This window comes from Theropithecus gelada, chromosome 1, assembly GCF_003255815.1.
Source record: "Theropithecus gelada isolate Dixy chromosome 1, Tgel_1.0, whole genome shotgun sequence".
NCBI lineage: Eukaryota > Metazoa > Chordata > Mammalia > Primates > Cercopithecidae > Theropithecus > Theropithecus gelada.
The window spans coordinates 39,412,140-39,433,259 of NC_037668.1; the positions used below are offsets into that span (position 1 = coordinate 39,412,140).

Sequence of the window (21,120 nt, forward strand, 5' to 3'; positions counted from 1 at the left end):
GTGGGCTGGTGGGCAGTTGAGCGGGAGCCCAGGGGTGAGGAAGATGCTCTGGCCGGGGTCGGGCTGGGCCTGGCTGGAGGACCTCCCTTGACCCCACAAATGGATCCCCTGGGGGGATGAAGGGTCCACTCCAAGCCTTCCTGGGACCCGGTCTCTTGGCCTCCCCACACCTTCCCAGGTGCTGGGGGTCCCTGACAACACAGCTCAGCCAGGGGCGGGTGTGTGGATGTGCCCCGGCCTGTGACATAGGACCTGGACGTGTCCTCCAACCCTCTGGCCTCCTCCAATCACTTGCGCTCACACAAGGCTGGGCCACCCAGGGAGGGCAGGAGTCCAGGCAGGGCCTGAGTGCAGCCTCCCCACTGTGGCCACCCCTGGGCACACCAGGAAGCCTGGAGCCACCTCCCCACAGTGACATGCACGCACACTCTCACACACCAACACACAGGTACACACACAAACCCACACACAGTCATATGCACACAATCACATACAACACATACATGCATTCTCAGACACACACCCATTACAGTCACATTCACACAATCACATACACCACACATGCATTCTCACACATACCTACACGGTCACATGCACTCACACACAACACACAGGCATTCTCATACTGTCACCCACACAGTCACATGCACTCACAACACACACATGCATTCTGACACACACACCCACAGTCACATGTACACAATTACACATAACACACACATACATTCTCATACACTCTTACACACACAGTCACATGCAGTCACATACAACACACATATGCATTCTCATACACTCTCACACACCCACACACAGTCACATGCACTCACATGCCATCACATACAAACTCACATAAACCCAGTTAATTACATGCATACAATCACATACAACACACACATGCATTCTCATACACTCTCACACACCCATTCTCACAATCGCCAACACACACATGCATTCTCACACACCTACACGGTTACATGCACACAATCACATACAACACACTCATGCATTCTCATACACTCACACACCTACACATGGTCACAACACACACATGCATTCTCATACACTCTCACATCCCCACACACAGTCACGTGCAATCACATAAAACACACACATACACTGGCACCCCCCCAACCCCCATCACATGCTCAGAATCACATACAACACACATGTGCATTCTCATACTCTCACACCCACACACCCAGTCACATGCAATCACATACAACACACACGCCTTATCACACACTCTTACCCGCACATACGTACAATCACATGCATACATACGCCATCACATACATAAACCCACACACACGGTCACGTGCACACAATCACACACAACACACATGCAATCACACCCACTACACACCCAGTCATGTGCTCACAATCACACACACTCTCACATACACCCAGACACGCAGTCACATAAAACTCATGTACTCGCTCACCCCCCCACAGTCACATGCAGACTCTCACATAAAACACACACCCAGACACAACACACACACACTCAGACTGACTGACTCACACACAGACACCACACACTCACACACCTCACACACTCTTGCACGCACACTCGGGCTCCCCAGCTCCTATCCCTGGCTGCCTTCCCGCCTCTGCAGACACACAGGTACACAACTCCCAGAACCCCTGCCCCGGGTTTCTTGGAATGAGGGAGAAGGCAGTCCCAGGCTAATTCTGAGCTGTTCGTGTGGACCTGCCTCTTCTACACACGCCCCACGCCACGGCCGAGGCGTGACCCCAGTGCACACGCACACTCGCCTCTTCACTGCCCGTGTGCTACATGCCTCCCGTGTGCCTAACCCTGACGCAGGGTTAGGTGCACCTGAGAGACTGATACCTGCACGGCCCCCGGGGACACCATGTTCTCTCTGCTCGTGTGCAAGGCAGCCACATGGGCACGCTCAGGGTGACAGGACCCCAGGCTGACTACACAGCCAAGGGAAGGCGTGCCTGGGGGTCTCCTCCCAGGTGAATCTGCCAGGCCTGGGATCCTCAGAGATACCTGGGATGGGGGTTTAAAGGGACAGGGCTGGGCCTGGGGAGGGGAGGACGCCGGTGGGATGTGGAAGGAGAGGCTGTGGGAGGGCCTGGCCACCTGGCACCCAGGGTGCACAGAGGGACTCAAGAAACCAACAGACAGCTGTTCCCCTGGGGCGGGGCTGTCGGGTCAGCCACTGTCCTGACCTCAAGCTACACAGGGTTAGGGGGCCCAGCTCGGGAGGAGTGGGCTCTGGCTGCTGGATTCAGTGGCTCAGGGACCAGGGAAAGGGGCTAAAAATAGCTGGAGGCAGCTGAGCCCTCGCTATATATGGCAGAGAAACAGAAGCTTCGAAGGGCAGGCAGCTTGCGCAGGGAGGGGACCAGGCAGGGGTCCCTGAGGGGGCCCACAGGCCTGCATGGCCAAGCTCAGGGCCCAGAGAAGGTGGCCTGGGAGCCAAGTCCACGGGGGCAGCTGGGGCTCCGCTGTCTGTCTCCTCCAGCGCTCACGGCTGAGCAGGCAGTCCCAGTGTCAGGGCTGAGGGGCGAGGCCTGAGTCCCCCAGGCCACGGGCAGTTCCAGGCCCGCCTCTGCCAGCCCTGCTCTCCACTCCCCTGGAGGAAGGAGGCAAGGGCTGAGGCCCACTCCGCTCCCTGCCAGCTGCAGGCAGAGCTGGCCTGGGTGGGGGTGTGGAGGGGATGGTGGCCCTTGTCTCGTCCCTCTCCTCTCCTCAGGCCCAGCACAATCACCTTGTGTCTGGCAACGGCAAGGGCTTTTCCTATCAGAGGAAACTGAAGGTCACACTTTTCCTCATTGATCTTGCAATGTTTGTTAATTACTCTGTCACTGATGTGGCGAAGGATAATTAAACAGCTCTGTTTATATCTTATATGCATAATTATGTGGCTGCGCAGGGCTCCCCGCACAGGGAGGAGATGCGCCCCTCGCTGCAGGGGAAGGGCTAGGGGAGCGGGCAGGGGAGGCGCAGGGCACCAGACACAAGGCTGGGAAGGAGGCCAGGAGCAGAGAGAAGGCCCAGACCTGGGGGCTGTGGTCCTGGCGACCCCCTTGCCTGCTGGAACCCCAGGCCTGCCCTCCCCTAAGCAGAAGGCGTGCAGGGCTGCTCTGGATCCCCAGGACGTGGAGATACCAGCAGAGCAGGGCCTCCGTGCCTCGTGGGAGAGAGGTCAGCCAGGGGACCGCGGCCGGGGCAGCTGGCCGTAAGAAGATACGGCTGGCCGGGCTGGCAATCCGTGTGGCCCTGAGACGTCCTGCTGGGAGGGCCAGGGACAGCAGTGTAGGGAAGGAAGAGGAGGCCAAGGGGAGTGGCGGGAGAACAAAGCTTGTCCTGGGCTCCTCCGAGAAAGCGCCCTAAGTAGCAGAATGCGCAGACAGCAGGCTCACAAGGTTCATGCTGTTGACCACTGCGCCCCTCTTGTGCCAGGTACTGTGCCCGGTAAGCTCAGGCCTCACAGGTGTGTGTAAAGAGTCACCTACCCACCATCTGTCCAGCCATCTATCCTATCCGTCCATCTATCCAGCCACCCTCCCTTCCTCCCTCTCCACCTGTCCACCCCTCTGCCTGTGGTTTCTCAAAGACCCACTGTGTGGGGCAGCTCCAGCCCTTCCCTTCTCACCTGGGGTGCCCCTCCCTGTCCTAGTCTCTCCCACTCCAGGAGTCCTCCCTGGGTGGGACGAGGGGCAGGTATTTAGAGCAGGAGTGAGGAGTCAGGTGTGCTCACCGGACACACTGTCCCTTCCCCGATGGCCTCCCTGTCCCGGCCTTCAGCCTCCCTTCGAAGGCCAGGCACCCACCTGAAGGCTGCTTGGCACTGGGGCCGCTGTCCTCCTTGGTGGCTGCCCCGTCCGAATCCTTCTCCTCCAGGGCACCGCTGTCCTTGGAGGGCTCCTCCGCGTGGTCTTCCTCATCGCTGCACCCCTGGGGCTGCACCATGTAGACACCCTCGGGCGGTAGCTCCAGACCCTCGCGGGCAATTCGCCCCAACACGGGTGTGGGCGCCGGCTCCTCGCTGTACTCCCCGTTCACCCACTTCTCGATCACCGCCCGTCTCTTGTCTTCTTCGCTGCGGGGGGCCCGGGCTGCCCCAGACTCAGGGCCACTGCGCTCTGGGTCCCGGGGCCGCGATGGGCTGCCCTCCGCGTGGGAGCCGGCGTCAGCTCGCTTCTCCACCACCACCTGGCGGCTCAGCTTGGCGCAGATGGCGTTCAGCTTCAGGCCGCCCTTGCGCTTGGGTGCCATGGCGGGCTTGCCTGCAGGCGGGTCCATGCACCGGGTGCCCTCAGCTGCAGGGATGGAGGAGGGCATGGAGGTCAGAGGTGTGCAAGGCCAAGCACAACCCACCCTCCCAAACAGCCCTGCATCCCCCAAGCTGCAGGCCTCCCCCATCAACCACAGTTCCATCAAACTGCCCTGAGCCTGCCTGGCACATGTCTGTCTCTCCCACTAGTCTACGAGTTCCTTGGCAGCGCTTGAGAATCACTCTACTTTCTGGGCCTGGCAGGGTGCCTGGCACAGAGCAGGTAGTTCAAGAAGTAATCTGTAAATGAACAAATAAATGAATGAATGACTCTTCAACTACAAGGGGCGCCCAGGTCCTGGAGGCATTTCCTAGGCTTGCTGGGCCCTGGGAGGGGCTGTGCCCTTTGACACACAAGGAAACTGAGGCCCAGGGAGATTAAGGAGCCGGCTATGCAGTCAGGCTTTCAAGGGACAGCATGGAGTTGCTGGCGGTCGGTTCCACTTGGGAGCATCCTGCCTCACCACACATCCCCGGGGAGAAGTCACAGAGAGCCAGGGACTAGCCTGTGCCAGCCTCTTGCCTCACTGTCCCAGCAGCACTTGGCTGGCACCTCCCACCTGAGCACATCAGCACCTGGCAGCTCCTCTGGGCCTCACCTGATTCCAACCCTGCTCAGTAAAGAGCAGAGAGCTTTTCTCCCAGCCACTCTGGACCCTCCTGAAGGCCTCCGTGTTCCTCAATCTCCTCCTGGCCTCAGGGTCTTCCCCAGCCCTTGCCAGCCCCCTCTTGGCCTCTCTGGCCATTTCCTGTTGCCGCTCCCTTCCCCAAGCCTCAGTCAGAGCCGTCCAAGCGGAGTTCCTCACAGCCCTTCCTAGGGCCACTTGTCCCTGTCCTAGGACCTGGCTCCCCAGCCTCGGCCAGCCCCTGCAGCCCCGGAAGGCCTGGCCAGCCCACTTCCCAACCCCCAGGAGCTCCAGCTGGAGCAGGGTGGGATCGCTTAGATCCCTCATGGAAAGCCCCGAAGCGCCGGTCACAGCACCTAATCCCTGAACACGACAGCCCGACACACACAGCTGGAAGCCCTAACGAGGCGACTTGAAAGCCAGCGATCTCCCTCGCAGACGCACAGCCTGAACTCTGTCCCTGATAGGGCACCGAGGGTCCTGGGGGGCATATGGCAAGCCCACCCACCACACAGCCTGGGAGAGTGGACACACACACACACACACACACACACACACACACACACACACACACAGTGTGGCCACATGTGGAATTGTCTGTCTGTCCATCCATCCATTTAAGTGAGCTCCTTCTGTGGGCCAGACCTTGTGGTGCGACTGACGGCAGTGGCCACAGCAGCAGGGGCTCAGCTCACACTCATTGTGTACAAAACAAAATGTGCCTCTTCGTGGCCCTCACTGGAGACATGGGCGTGTCAGAGTCTCCACACAGGTGGGAAGGCTAAGTGAGGGCAGGGCCCCCGGCTCCAGGGTCAGAAGGGGCTTCACTCTAAGATCACCCCCTGCCAACTTTCCACACACCTGGAAACCCAATGAGAGGCCTACTCAGGCAGGAATGGCAATACCTGGGTCCACCCAGGGGCCGCATCCCTGAGGTGAACTTGACTCATACACACAGATAACCGTCCCCCGATAGACACGGAGCCTGGCAGTCTCAGCCAGATCCTTCCCTTGTAGCCAGTGGCCAGTACGGATGGCTCACTTGGCCCAGACGAGACACAGTGATTCTAGCCCGGCCACTGCCAGAGAAGGGGCTTCTCAGCCTACTCCCAGGCCTTCCAGTCCTGTGACCCTGGCTTCAGGGCCTTAGATACTTGCCCAGGCTGATGCCCACTCTACCCAGGTTCGTCCACACCTCCAAGTAAGTCTGTGCTGCCCATACCCAAGACCCCGAGCATGATGTGGGGCCCCTCTTGAAGTTCTGAGACGGGGCCTCCTCTTCACAGCGTCCCACTAGACCTTGGAGCTGCCCAGCAGGTTCTGTGACCCGGGTTTCCTCCAACAGGCCTCCGGGGGAGCGGGCCTCACCTGGTCCCCTTGTCCCCTGCCCTGGATGGGGAAAGGAAGGGGGAGTGGGGAGCCTGCACTATTTTTACCAGGAGGTAAGCAGCCAAGTGTGGATGGCAGACGGCAAATGAATCTATAAATATTTATCCTAAGGAAGAGGGAAGCAGAAGCTCCCAGGGCTGCACTTGCTGCTGGTGACGCCCCCTCCCTGGGCCCCCACCCATCCTGGAGCCTCCCCGCACTTTGGCCCACCCAGTCCAGCCCACCTTCTCCCCATCTCGGCTGTGTGCCTGGCTCAGTCCCTGCCCGGGCCCCCACCAGCTGCGGTGCAGCTGTGTACCCAGGACCCGCCCCCAGCCCCAGGCCCCTTTGCTCCTGCCGACTCCCCCGGCACCTGCCCTCCAGCTGCTGCGCTGCCCCAGCCCACCTGCCTTCCAGATGCTGCCCTCCCTCTCCCTCTCCTGCTGGTCCCAGGGGTGGAGGTGGGAGGCGTGTAGGCCGGGGACACAGGGGCAGGAGGCAGAGGTAGGGCTTAGGTTTGTAAGTGCAAGCGCTTGCGACACTAGGCAGCGGGAACGGGGGTGCGTCGGAGCTGAGGTCTAAGCTGCCCGCCGCCTTCCGGCCCAGGGCCCTGGGATCCATAGACGATCCCCCCCACACCCCCGCCACCCCGCTGTGGTCTGACCCCAGACTCCTGTCCATGTAAACATTCCCCTGACTTTCTTCCCTAAAATATAAACGCCGTGGCCAGGCCTCAATGGAAGGAAGCCATCCGTCCCCAGCCCTGTCACTGCCCCTTTCATCTCCTTCCCGCCACCAGCCTGCCCGCTGCTCTATTTACACTGGACACTTCCTCTGGGAACAATACTGCCCAGGAGGCAGGCTTGGGCCAGAGGGTGGGAAGGCGAGGGGACTCCTGCTCTGCTTCCCCGGAGACGGAGACAGGAGAGGCAAGGGGAGGGGCCACCGAGGGGGGCTCGGCCGGGCCTGGGACCCATGCACAGCCAAAGCCCACTCTCTGCTGGTGGCGGTGCTCTTGGCCTCCAGCCTCTGGCCCCAGGGGCTCTGGCGCAGCACCAGGATATGGCCTAGCCTCTGGGGTCAGGGAGTCGTGAGCTCACGGCACAGCTCTGCCCTGCTCTGCCCTGCGCTAGCTCTGGCCCTGGGCAAGATTTTTCCGTGTAGAAAGGTGGCTGGCTACCAGGCGAGAGGGCACCTGTCTGTGCCAAGCACAGCGCCCGGCAGGCATGAATCTGGGAAAAGGCAGCTGAGCCCTGGGAGGGCCACCAGGCAGATTTGGTGCCACACCTGGGCTTGAGATTCCAAGGCTGAGAAACTTTACCTGGCCTGGAAGAGGCAGGGGACAGAGAAGAGGCCAGAGGTCTGGGGCAGGGGTGGGCTGGCCTCTCAGCCCCTCCTCGGATTCCCAGGTTCAGGACCTTCCCTCTCAGGGCGCCACGAGCAACAGTCCCCCAGCAGGTCTCGGACCTGAGCAGACCCTGCACAGGGTTGGGGGAAAGGGGCATGGATTGGACCGTCCACCTTTCCAGGTACTAACGGATGACTCGTAACGGCCCAGCGGAGCCAGCACTGTCATTGTCCCATTTCATAGAGGAGGACGCTGATCCTGGAGCTGTAGACACCCCAGAGCCCAAGCTCACCCTGGCCAGGAGCTCCCGAAGGCGGGGACTCGGCCCTATCCCCATGAGGGCTCCTGAGCCAGCCCCAGGAAATGCCAGGCCTCTCTGCAGGGACTCCCTCCCCTGCCCCGTCCCCTCCTCACCCTCACTTCCTGTTCCCATAACACGGATCCCCCTAAAGTGTTAACTGCGATGGGTAAAACGGTGCAGCAGATTGCTACAATAAATAATTTACTGATATTTATAAATATTCAAATCAGCCGGCTTCAGAAATCGAATGAAGGGAGGGCCTCGGAAGAAGCCCCGTTATGGCATGAATCTCATCGCTCCCTCCACAGGCTGGGGCAGGCCAGGGTTCCTGCCGGCTCTGGGTGAGCGGGGCGTTCCTGTTGCTGCACCTGGATCCCCAGTCCCCTGGTCTCGCTGCTCTCTCGGGGTAGCCTGCTCAGGGCCAGGCCCCCTCCCACAGGCATCCTGGGTTCAAGGGGAGGAGAGGCTCCAGCGCCCACCACCCACGGCCCTGGGTCTCAGAGCTGCTTGTCCTGCCTCGACAGTCGGTGGGGGCGGTGGTCTCTCCCAGGGGGCTGGGCAGGCCTGGCAGCCCCTCCCCACCCGTGAGTAATGTGTTTTGGGGCCGGGCTGCCTGTCAGCTCCTGGGCTCCGGGTGCTTTATGGGCTCTGCTTGGTGGCTCTGAACTCCCTGGTAGGAAATAAAGTTCTCCCTGCGCGTCCCTTCTAAACATTTCACTCAGTGGAAACGGTGTTTAAGAAAAATGAGGACATATTTCTTCCTAAGGATGCAGTATCCCCTTTGGGCGGCCTAATGCCCGCTGTATATCAGGAGGTGGGGAGGCAGGGGCCAGGAACCAGTCCCTGGGGTGGGGGTGGGCTGGGGCCCCGCCTTCCCACTGCCAGGCAGCTCAGGGGCCACTCTGGTAGCTGCCCTGCGCCATGGTGTCTGGGGCCATAGAGCAGCTGGCATCCTCTGAGCACCTCGTCTGTGCTGGGTGCCTTACGGTGCCACCTTGGTGATGCCCCCAGGAGCCCCACATGGTCGGCTGTCCTGTCCATTCCCACATAAGGAAGCAGAGGCGGCCAGGCTGGTAGCTGCCCACAGTTAGTGCTGGAGGCCAATTCCCACCAGGCTCAGATGCGCAAGGTCATAATCTTCAGCCCTACCTGTGTCCCCCACAGCCTCCCATCTAGGCATCCTGGAGTCAGCGGCGGGCAGCTGCCGGGGCTTCTACCCTGCCATTCCCCTCCGAACTTGCAGCTCACGGGCCACGAGCCCCAGTTTTTTTTGTTTTTTTTTTTTGAGACGGAGTCTGGCTCTGTCGCCTGGGCTGGAGTGCAGTGGCCGGATCTCAGCTCACTGCAAGCTCCGCCTCCCAGGTTCACGCCATTCTCCTGCCTCAGCCTCCTGAGTAGCTGGGACTACAGGCGCCCGCCACCTCGCCTGGCTAGTTTTTTGTATTTTTTTAGTAGAGATGGGGTTTCACCGTGTTAGCCAGGATGATCTCGATCTCCTGACCTCGTGATCCGCCCGTCTCGGCCTCCCAAAGTGCTGGGATTAGAGGCTTGAGCCACCGCGCCCGGCCGAGCCCCAGTTTTGGGGTACTGTGCTGGCGTCCTTTCAACAACCTCTCTCTGAGCACCGTGTACAGACCAGACCCCGGGCTGACTCCTCAGGCTACGACGTGGGCACACCGGCAGCCCCGGTTCCCGCACCATGGATGCTCAGTTCAGACTTGGGAATGAACACTTCAAAGGCAGTACAAGAGCCATCTCTGTAGTGGGCATCACAGGTCCACAGGAGTGGCAGGTCTGGAGGCCAGGAAGGGCCCAGGCACCTACCCCTCCCGCCTCCTGTGAGGTAGATCACAGCCCATTTCTGCCTGAATGGTTCCTTCCCCATCCTTCAGCTGTGACCCCTCCCCCAGCCAGGACCCGTCCCCTCCGAGGGGGGCGTCCTTCCCTCTTGGACCCGATTCTGCCCCCAGCTCCTAATAGAAGGGCCTCCAAGTTCTGTGGGAGGAATGGTTGTTGCTCCCCAGGGGTTCAGCCAGGGCCCTAGGGGTTCAGCCAGGTCCCCTGACCCTCAACAGCTCCAACCTGGGTGGGGGGCGTGCTTGGCCACTGGGCCCTAGCTTGCCCCACTTTGTTTATTTATTTATTATGATTTTTTTAGTCCAGTTAAAAGGTTTACTATCCAGACGCGTCTAAGTGGCCTCACTTAGCGTAAGTAACTCTATAAATCAGGGGAACTGTTAGCATCCACCGCACAGGCTGGCTATCAATCTCCCCCAGGTCACAGCCAAACAGGAAGGGGAGAAAAAAGAGAGTTACCACCCAGGGGAGATTTAAAACACACACACTGAGCAAACGCGCACAGACTGCGTGCATGCCTGTGCGCGTGCACACACGCGCGGGCGTCTGTGTTTGTACCATCCCGTCATATTCACACATGCACATGGAGAATCGGGGAGTGCTGCATGTGGTCGTGGTAACAGAACACAAACATGGCTCCTGCAACCATGAGGGGAGACAGATCTGAGGGAGGGGGCTTCAGGTGAGCCTAGGACCCCCAGGGCCAGGCTGACTATCAGTGCCTGAGCTGCCCTGCTCCGGGCAAGTGTCTCTGGAGGGCAGTGGAGGGGATCTGATTGGTCCTCTTCCCTCTCTGTGGCCCCCACCTCTGCCAAACCCCAAGGGCCTAAGCTTTTCCCTTTCCCAGCCCCAGGTGGGCACTTGACAGGGGGGTGGAGCCTGGAAAAGGAGGCAGGAGGCTGTGAGCTGCGGGCCACCCCAGCAGGGCATGATGTCATCTCGGGTCCTCACTCCCTGTGCCCGAGGCTGGCACACCCCAGATGCGGCACTGGGCTCAGGAAGGGCAGCATCATCTAAATGGGTGGCTGACTGCCATGCGGTGCACTGGAGGGTGCGAGGCTAGGATGACGGCAGAAACACCCTACCTTTTCACGGGTGCAGGTGTGGCTGGCTGGGAGTCCACACAGCCTGGACGGCCCCGGAGAGGCCCCAGACCTACACAGCCCCACAAGCTGTGCCATGCCACAGACTGGAGTGGGGGAGGCAGCTCCTGGCATCTCCTCTGGGTCCCAGAGGTGGATGTGGGCAACGCAGCCCAAGGTGGGGGACCTGCCCAGGCCACCTCCTCTCCCTGCTTGCCCGAGAGGCCTCCCTGGCTCTCCCGCCCGCCGCATCTCCCCATGAACTCTATTTCTCTTTCCTCTCTGAAAACAACTGAGCTGTAAATACTGTTTAACCTTCTCCCCCCTTCCCCCCACCCCCTCCCCTCCGCACTATAAAAACACAAATATGCCATAACTCAGCCGCCCGGCCGCCCAGCCTCCAACATGCCCCGCGCCCGGGCCTCTCAGGAAGGTCATTACAAACGACTTTCCGATTCACTGCTCCTGAAATAATTTTGTGTATTAAAACCTGAATCTGCACTTTCTGGGGCCGAAAGCCTCGCTTAATTATGGCGGGTGTCCTTGGGACGGACAGTGATCCTTCACTCGCCAGCCCGCGCTCCAGCCCTCCGCCCGCCGGCCCGCCCCCCTCCCCGGGCCCAATCTGTTTTCAAAGTGTGTCTGTCCTTTATTAAATTGTTTTCTTTTCCACATTATCAGTTGCCATGGAGACCTCATCTCTCGGATTATTTGAATTTCATTATATCTATTGATTTGGGAGCATTTCATCTTTTTTATTGTTTTTCTGTCAATTTTCAAAACGAATAACCATCTAATTTGCGTCAGTGCTGATTATGTTTGTCCCTCAATAGAGGTCGGCAGCTGCGCTGGGGAAACAAATCAATGAAAAACCATCATAAAACTCCCCACTCCAGTCTCCAGGATGTGTGGGTGACATTCCACGCCTGCGAGAGACACACTCATCAGCTCCAACTTCGGCGACGGTGGCGGCGGCTCCGTTCCACGTCCGCCTCCTTTGGCCTTAATATTTAATTTCGCGATTTGGGGCATTATTAGTGGTGTTTTTATTAGCGCGTGTGCCTGTGAGTGTTTGGTGGTGGACTGGCGGTTCCATTAATTTGTGGGTGAGGCAGGGAAGCCCCAGAGGAGAGCAGGGCGGACGGCGTTGGGGTGCAGTGGCGAGTGGAGAAAAGAGGGGAAAAGCTTCGAGGGGGGCGGCAGCCTGGGGACCAGGAGGGCCCCGCGGAGGGGCTGGAAAAGGGGGACCGAGTGAAGGGGAGGAAAAGAGGGAATTCAAATTGCTTACTTTGTTGGTTTTTTTAAATAATTTATGCAATTTTAAGCATTTATGTATAAATTTTTTAATAAGCCACCCTGGAGCAGGATGGCCATTAACATCCCAACGTCCTTCTGTCCAATGGGCTGGCGGAGAGGATCAATTTCTGAGAGTACTTTCCCTTTTTTATGACATGATAAAATGCTTTTAAAGCAACTTACACAAATATGGAAATTTTTTTTTTCGTCCCCTCTCCCTTCGCCTAACAGCCTTCTTATCTGCCAGGGAGGGGGAGATTGTGTGCGTGCGCACACACACGTGCGCGCACACACACACACACTCTTGCACTCTTGTGCTCACGCTGCCTCTCTCCTGCTGGGGAGGGGGCTGAGCGGGCTGGCAGTGAGACAGCCCCAGTTCTAACTGGAACTGGCCGCCTGTCCTTCTAACAAGGGCATAAACTTTCATTACCCATGCACGCAGTCAAAGACAATTTAGGGAAACGCACTGCTTGGAAAAGGAAAACCTCAGCGATTCGTGGTCCATGCTGCTGCCACAATCTGGGGGGCTGCCACCATCTGGGGGGCTCCCACCTCCAGCTCTAGGGAACCCGGTCCCTGAACCTCTGGCCCTGCCAGCAGGAGGTCGGGTGAGGGCAGGACGGCATCCATGTGGACCCTGTGGGCAGGAGAGCCCAGACAGAGAGTAAGGGTCTCCTCGGCTCGACAGGACCATCCATGCACCGGGCTGAGGCCAGGCGCCCTGGGTCTTGCCCTCCTTGCCCTCTCTGGACGGCCTGTACTAACCCCAAACAGGGCTAGACCTTGAGAGCAAGTGCAGGCCTGTGTCATCCTTGCCACCGCAGGCCTGCATCAGAGCAGAAGCTCAGCTTTGCAGATGGACGGACCGACGGACTGAATGGCGACAAAGCGGGAAAACAGGCCCTAAGGTATCCTGAGGTGCCTGCAGGGGCCCCACAGATGCTGGGGCAAGATGCCCTCCCCAGGTGCCCCTGCTCCAGAAGCAGCTCTGGTGCAGAAGTGCCTCTTCCTGTAGAGTCAGGGCGTTGACCACCATCACCCCTACCTGGGCATGAGCCCCTGACTTCCCCGGAGATGGGAAGGCCTTCTAAGAGGAGGGCCAGTGCCTCCAGATCTCAGGGTGACCCTGACTCCTCCGCCTCCTCCCTCTCCTGATGAAGGCAAAGAGGAACCGAGGGATGCCCTGCCCAAGCCCCCACCAGCCAACAAGGACAGTCCTGAGTCCAGCGTAGGGTCCGAGCCTTCCCCGGCACTGCTGCTGCGGGAGGGCATCCAGCCCTCTGAGGCCACCGTGGGATACCTGGGCTTTGGCAACTTCCACAGAAGACAAATTGACTCCAGAGACCTGGCCCCTTGGAAAGCTCGTCACTTTAGCGTCTTCCCTGCCCTGGGCTCGGGTCCCCAACTGTAACGCAGCGTTGCTGAGGGGATGATGTGGGCACACATCTGGCTGGGGCTGCAGAGCACACGGTGCCTCCCTGATGGTCCACGGTGACTGTGGGCAGAGTCCCCTCCTCGGAGCCGGGAGCACTGCTTCCTGCCCGGTAACTGCAGGGCACTGCGGACCTGGAGTTCGGCCCGTGTGGCCCTGCCCACCTCTGCCTCGGGATCTGAGAGCTGCCCTAGGCCTCCTCCTCCCATCCCCACAAAGCTCAACTTCTTCCTGGGCCTCACCTGCCCCAGCCATCCAGGCCCGATCTGGAGCTGACCAGTGGGCAGCCCAAGAAGGTCCCCACGGGTCCCCGGGCCCTCTGTTGTGGCGGCCGGGGAGCAGACCTGGCCGCCCTAAGCCCTCTGTGGGGATGCAAAGGGAGCACCCACCCCTCCTTTTTTTCTGTGCTGAGATACCCCCCCAACCAACTGTCATTAAAATAACAAGTTTCTGTTACAATCTAAACATTCCCACATCGCATAAAGGGTTATATTACACCCGAGTCACTCCCGGCCCGTGTTTGCACAGAAAAGCTCACGGCAGGTCCCCCCTCCTGACGAAGTGACTTATTAAAGTTTAAACAGTAATTAACAGAACAATAAAAATAAAGGGATGTTTGGGGAGTCGTAGCGCACACAGGGTTTTTGGCAGTGCCAGCAGTTTTTCAGTGCCCTGCGCTGGCAGCAAAATGCGACTGTGAAGCCAGTGGGGACAGAGGACGGGCCCAAGGCTGAGCCAGGGAGTCCTGAGGCCTAAAGGGCCAGAAACCCCGAGGCAAGGCTGGTGGGAAGGAATGGGGGTCCTGGGGTGGCAGGGTGGGCACAGTGCGAGCAGGCGGGGTGGTCCGGCATGGGCAGGGAACAGGCCTGGGTGGGGAGGCTTCAAGAGGGGTGAGGCCAGTACCCAGCTGAGCCTCAGGCACTTCCGGGAGCCCAGTGCCTCGGTCACATCCGGCCAACTCCGCACCGACCTGGCTAGGGGAGGTGTCAGGTCCCCTGACACTGTGGGCATTAGGAGACCCTGCAGTTAATGATTCCTGGGGCTGGACCCCAGCCACTCTGGGCTCCTCTCCCAGTTGGGCAGGTACCCCTACCCCCGTCTCCAGCTCCTGTGGCCGGGGCACTGTGGGAACTCTCCTGGCCCCTATTAAGCATGGGTAAGACTCGGGGGCCAGCCAGCCTAGCACATGACCCTCCCCTACCCACCCCCAACAAAGGGAGAAAGTGGCCAGCTTGCTGGGCCAGGTGGGACCCAGTGGGGAAGTCCTCTTTCCCCAAAGTTTGCAGGGAGCTGGCCTGGCAGGCTGGTCCGGGCCGGAGCTGCCTGGGATGGGCAGGGTTAGGCCTATTACCTTCAGCCTTGCTTCTTCTCCCTCGAGTTCCATCCCAGGGGCTCAGACACCTGCCTGCCAGGAATGGCAGAGATGGTCAGGACGAACCAGGCACCCAACCCCGGCAGCCAGGGAGGGGTCCCAGGAAGAGGGTGGGGCTCCCCCTGGACCTAGGCTGGCTCAGAGTCTTGGGGGCCAAGGAAGGAGGGAGAGCAGAAACCCCTGATGGCCACACAGAATGTGTGATCTCAGGGTGGCGACAAACCCATGCCAGCCAAGTGACAGACACCAAGGCCCTACTGGACTGGCCCAGACACCCGCCCCCCATGCTGCTTCTCATTCCCCTCCCAGAAGCCCTGTGCCCCCGCTGTTGTCGACCACGTTGAGGGAGGGCCCCCGCCTGTCCGCTGCTCATCCCTGTCGTTCCTCTCCAAGGAGAGCCACCACAGAAGCAAAGCTCTCGCCCCACCACACAGCATTAGCCCTAAAAAGTGACCTTTCAACAGAACATCCCCAATGCAGGCTCTTTCCACCAGGACAAAGAAGATACCAAGGGCCCCCAGGAGGCCTCTCCACCATCCTCTGAACAAAGGAGCTCTCCTCCTGGGCTTCTCCATCTCCCTCTGTGCCTCAGTGGGCCAACCTGCCTAGGGGTACCCTGGGATCCTATTTCCACAGCAGCCTCCCACCACCTTGGTGCCTGCCCTGGACCAGCATCCAGCTCAGAAACGAGCCCCCAACCCAGGGCCAGCAGCCCCATAGTTTCTTGACGAGGGCACCTTTGCTGGTTCCTCCACATCCCAGCCACATAGGCCAGCAGGAGCCTCTATGAGGCCTGCGTGGAGGTGTGATGCTGGGCTGGGCCAGAGACTCTCTCTAACGTTCTGTCTCCCAGGATCTAGGTCCTGGTAGCTGGAGGGTATCAAGGGCATGCACTCTGTCCTGGCTGAACCCCATACTGCCTGGCTCTGCCACTGCCTCTTGCTGAGGCCCCTGTGGGCACAGCCAGCCAGGGGGTGCAGGGCCCCACAGACCTCAGTGTTGCCTGGGCTCTGGCACGTAGGATGTGAAGGAAAGCCAGCAGCTTTTCTCCCCCTCTTTCCTGGGCAGAGCCTTTTGGGGCTCCATCTCCCCCCGCCTCCAAGATGAATGAGTCATGGTGAGGGCAGAGTGGAGGGTCGAGACAGAGAGCTCAGGAGGGGGCAGGTGACGCTTCCCAAGCCTCCAGCTGCTCTGCTCAGGCTGGAAGGAACGCCAGGAGCTCACACTCCCTCGCTGCTGGAGGAGGCAGACTGAGTCACCCAGCGCCAAAGCCTTGCTGGAGCAGGAGGGGGCAGGAGAAGGCGCCTTCAGGGTCAGGGGAACGACTGACAGAGGGCAAGGCAGAGGGTGTCTGGGTGGCACCAAGGGGGCAGGTGGGGACAGGGGCCTTCTCATGGGTACGTCTAAAATGGGCAAACAGGGAACCAGTTGCTCGTCCTGACCCGCTGTTTCTAGAATCTGTGTGTGGGCCACGGCAGGGGCGTGGCAAGTGGCTCTGGCTGGACGCGGAGCTAAGGAGGGCAGCCTGCACTTAGGTCCCACACACCTTGGGACAAGGGACAGCTATCAGGGTGGAGGCTGTCCTAGGTGCACAGAACTTTAGACCTGGAATAGGACTGAGGTGCAAGAGGCTGAGAAACTTGGCAAAAGCCCAGGTCACTCACTCACGAGGACTAGACAGCTCCAGGGGCGCAGTTCCCAGTGGGGGCCCTCTCTCGCCCAGCAAATCCAATGCTACACATTTCTGTTTCAAAGCAGAACTTTCCGCAGCCTTGGAGATTGCACCAGGCCCCTTGGGCCCCAGATACCACAAGGGCTCCCTGCTGCGGAGAATTTGAGCCACACATGACCCAGTGGGCAAGGACCCCAAATGGCTCCGAACCAGCACCTGTGGGGTGCAAGGCCTGGAACCAGGCTCCCCCACCCTCTGGGGGAAGCCAAGTGCAGGCTGGCTGCGTGGCCTGGCTGACCCACCGGAAATGGGTAGGACGTGTGTGGCAGAGGGAGGGGACCTTTCTCCTGCAGGGACTGAGATCCTGAGACCTTCCAGTGTGTGCTGAGGGGGGGACAGGGCAGGCGCTCTCTGGGGATGAGAGGAAAAGCCTGGACCAGAGAGAGACCTCGGACAGCAGGCCCAGCCCAGGGGAGGCGGCAGCGTGGGCAGCAGGTGGCAGAAGAACGCTGGGTGGCACGCCAACCGCCCTCCCTGCAGCCTGTCTCCACAATCCCCTTGCTGAGGCCAGTGGTGGCGACCATGACGAGGACATGAGGGGACTAATTTAGGAGTATTTTTAAAATGGCCCTGGTGGAGGGCTTGAGCAGTTGTCAGCCATCTGGAATAAGGAATTACAATCACCTCCCTAATCCTATATTCCCTAAACCCTAAAGCTGGTTACAGTGCGAGGAAGAGGCAGCAGGTGGGTGAGGGTGGGGGGGTCTGTTCCAGAAGGGGGCAGAGCCCAGGAAGGTGCCCACAGGCCAGGGCAGCACCGCCCCTGGGAGGGGGCCGGGGCCAGGGTTGAAGATCCCAGTGTCCTCTGAGCCCCTCCAGCTCCCCCACCCGCTCACGAACACTCGCTCCCTGGGCCGCGCTGGCTCGCGCAGGGGCCGTCAGGTAAATTAGATCTGAAAGCTGACAATTTCTGACCATATTTCCTTGATTATTTCAAACAAATGCACAGCAGCCGCTGTAAGGAGATTAAAGTGACATAAACGTCCCGAGTGGGAGGGGGGAGGGCAGAGGATTCAGGTCACCCCCATCCGTCCCCCGCCTGACAGACGCTATATCGCTATCCAATCCAATAAAAAATCCCCCCCTTTTGCTTTAATTAATTTTACAGCTAGCTTGCTTAATTACTTTCAATCAAAATCCTCCTGCCATCGCAAAATTAGAGATGGTTGAGCTCCATTAGCCTAAATTCTTCATTTCCATATAGAAAAGAGGCTGTCTGCAGAGCCAGCCTAGGCCCCTGGCAGGACAGACGCCCGTCTGCCCGCCCGCTGCCAGCCAGCCAGCCCACCCCTGGCTTCCGCTCTCTGGCTATCTCTGGCCTATGTGTGTCCCCTCACTCTCCTCCACCACTGCTCCCTGGGCCGCGAAGAGCTGAGGTTCAGGAGGGGTACCCGTTGCCCCGACTTCCCAGGATTCAAGAGGGGACTTCGGGGCTGGCACGGAGCTCCCCACCAGGGCCTGCAGCTTTTGATGAAAGCATCGGCCGATCCTGGGAGCCTGCTGCCCTGCCAAAGGGCCCCTGCTGCCTCCAGGACAGAGCCTAGTCCCAAACCTGAGGCAGACAGGTCTTGGGCTATCCGCACCACCTGCCCCAGGAAGGGGTCCCTCTCCCAGCAGGGCGGAAACACCCCAGCCCTGGACTTAGGCCCCAGTCAGAACAGACCCCTGGAACCAATGCCACCCAGGGTTCCCTCTGCCGATTCCTGCCTGGAGTCATTGTTCACCATCAGGGCGACTCGGGCCAGCTGTCTCGATGGTGCTACCAAGCAATGTAGCAGCCCCCACATACTCTGGCATTCTCCTAGGGGCCCCCCGCGGGCCCCTCCTCCCTATCCCATAGTCCTGGTTCCCAGCCTGCAACAGCTGCACCTCCACCCCCAGCCTGGGTCGAGTGGGTGATGGGTCTGGGCTCTGTCCACATCCTGTGCCTGCACGGGTGCCCTTCTCCTCCCCTCCACCTGCCTCATCTTCACAGTCCCCAACCCCAACTCTGGAAGCTCCACTTCAGGTTTTCCATACTACAACCCCGAGTGTCACCACAGGGTCCGGCCCAACCTGGGCTCCAGCTGATTAAGGATCTGCAACAGGATGTAGGGATTACAGTAAAACCTGGCTCCGGATCTGCAGGGGCAGCAGGCCAAGTCCTGGCCCTGGGACTCCCCTCCCCTACCCTTCCAGCATCCCTACCCACTCCCCATCCCAATCCCAGCTGCCAAGTAAGGGAGGAAGGCTGAGCCTTCGGGGACTCCTGGCTGGAGTCTGGGGGGTTCGAACTGACAAGGGGTGGCATTAAGAAGCCCAGGCCAAGTCCTGCAGAAAGGCTGGGGTGGGGTAGGCTGGGGAAGGGGAGTGATGGCTTTATGCCACCAGGCTTCCTTCTCAGGGAACCAATGTGAAGGTGGGGTGTCCTGGGCCGGACCTCTGGGCAAAGGCTGAGTAAGCAGGGAAGGAAGTGCCCTAAGGGCCAGGAGAGCCCCTTCCAGGCAGAAGGCCTTACCACGCTGCCCCATGGCTCCGGCTGGATGGCACAGGGGGCGGGAGGGGAGGGGGGGTGCGAGGCCGGCTCTGGAGGTGGAGGGAGGAGCTGAACTTGGACCTCTAGGGCCTGTCTTCTGGACACCAGGGACCACAGGTCAGTCTGCAGGTTCCTCACTGGTCCTGCTCTAAAGATGAACTCAAGTCCTCTCCTCCTGGCTTGGCTGAGCTTCTCAAATATATCCTGAGGAGCTACTGGCACTGCCCCCTCTGCCCTAGGGATCCTGGGAGGATGGTTTCGGGTCTCAGGGGGTGCAGTGTCACAGGCTCCAGCATTACTGCTTCACACCTGAGAGCACAAAGGGTAGGGCAACTTCAGGCTGGAGGAGGGTGTCCAAGAGGCCACACCCTGGCTGGGCCCTGAGGTCAGCAGGTGAAGAAGGTGAGGGGGCAGGCGGGCAGATGGTCTCGCTGCTAAGCCCAGCTGGGCCCTCCTGGGCTCCGGTCCCTCCATGCAGGTCTGAAGCCTCCCTCCCACCCCCCTATCAATGAGTCACTAGCAACAGGGACTAGGAAGCGGGAAAGCAGACGCAGCCCCAGTCTTTGGGGATACATGCTCACATGCTGACTTCCTGGGTGTTCCCCCTCCCACTGGGGCAGGGATGGGGCCTCATACCCATCTTTCTTTCTGTCTTTTTTTTTTTTGGAGACAGAGTCTTACTCTGTCGCCCCGGCTGGAATGCAGTGGCACGATCTCGGCTCACTGCAACCTCCACCTCCTGGATTCAAGCAATTTTCCTGCCTCAGCCTCCCAAGTCGCTGGGATTACAGGCGCCCGCCACCACACTCGGCTAATTTTTGAATTTTTAGTAGAGACGGGGTTTCACCATGTTGGCCAGGCTGGTTTCGAACTTCCAGCCTCAAGTGATCTGCCCACCTCGGCCTCCCAAAGTGCTGGGATTATAGGCAGGAGCCACTGTGCCTGGTCTTTTTTTTTTTTTTTTTTACCTTAAAGTCTTTTATCCATCACCCTCACCCCCCTCCTCACCCTGACCTCCATGCCTGGCCCAGGTGGGTCGGGGTGGTGGAAGGGTGGATAGAAGAGTATGTAAGGGGTCAGTTACTCAGAGATCAAAGGGCACAGCCCAGACCCTACTCCACCTGCCTGCCAGCCCACGTGGGGCAGCACCGGCCTCTCCCTGCCAGGCCCTTAGCATGCTGCCCTGTCAGTGGCGGAAACTGCTCCTTCAGCTCAGCGCCCTGCCACTCCTCCTCCTACACAGCCTTCATGAGTCCCAGCTGACATTTCCCTCTCTCTGGGCAGCCTCCCAGGACCGTCGTCTCCCTCTGTCCTCACTGCACCCTGTCCTAGTCTTAGCACTTTTGTAGGAACTTGTTTAATTAGCCCTCTGCCTCACCAGACTGCAAGATCCCTGGGACGAGACCACTGTTTCAGCGCGGTGTCTGGCCCAACAAATATTTACTGCGCGAATGTGGAAAATCCAGTGCTTCTCCAGCTCATGAGGGCGGCGCTAGGCCCCAGGGACGTGGCCTGGCTTCTGGACTGATCCCCTCGGGGCTCCAGGAACCTTTCCTGGAGGGGTGCGGTGGGGACTCCCTGGGTGGGACTGAGCTGAAGCCCCCTCTCTTGGGTCTCCTGCCCTCTTGAGCCCCAGGCTCACCTCCAAACGCCCTTCACAGGGCTCTGCCCAGAGAACAAAAGAGGCCCCAGTTGTTCCAACATTTCTCGGCGAGAGGAACAACTGTTGCTGGCCAGTCCCTTTCTGAATAAATCCTGCAACTGTTTGCAATGAAGTGCGACTCTCTCCCTCCACCTCCTGTCCCTGTCCCAAAAGGAGAAAAGGAGATTGAAAAAAGATGGGGGAAAATCCCATATCAAGCCCCACCATCTCCC

The 21,120-nt window shown here is 59.6% G+C and overlaps 1 protein-coding gene across 2 annotated transcripts in view; it reads right to left on the reverse strand.

Moving 5' to 3' along the window:
• Window positions 1–21,120, reverse strand: part of CASZ1 (castor zinc finger 1) — a 159,709-nt gene that overhangs the window by 23,859 nt on the left and 114,730 nt on the right. For both annotated transcript variants that reach the window (XM_025390799.1, XM_025390795.1), the window contains one exon: window positions 3,811–4,299. In XM_025390799.1, coding sequence (XP_025246584.1) covers window positions 3,811–4,299 — 489 coding nt within the window. The remainder of the gene's footprint in view (window positions 1–3,810; window positions 4,300–21,120) is intronic.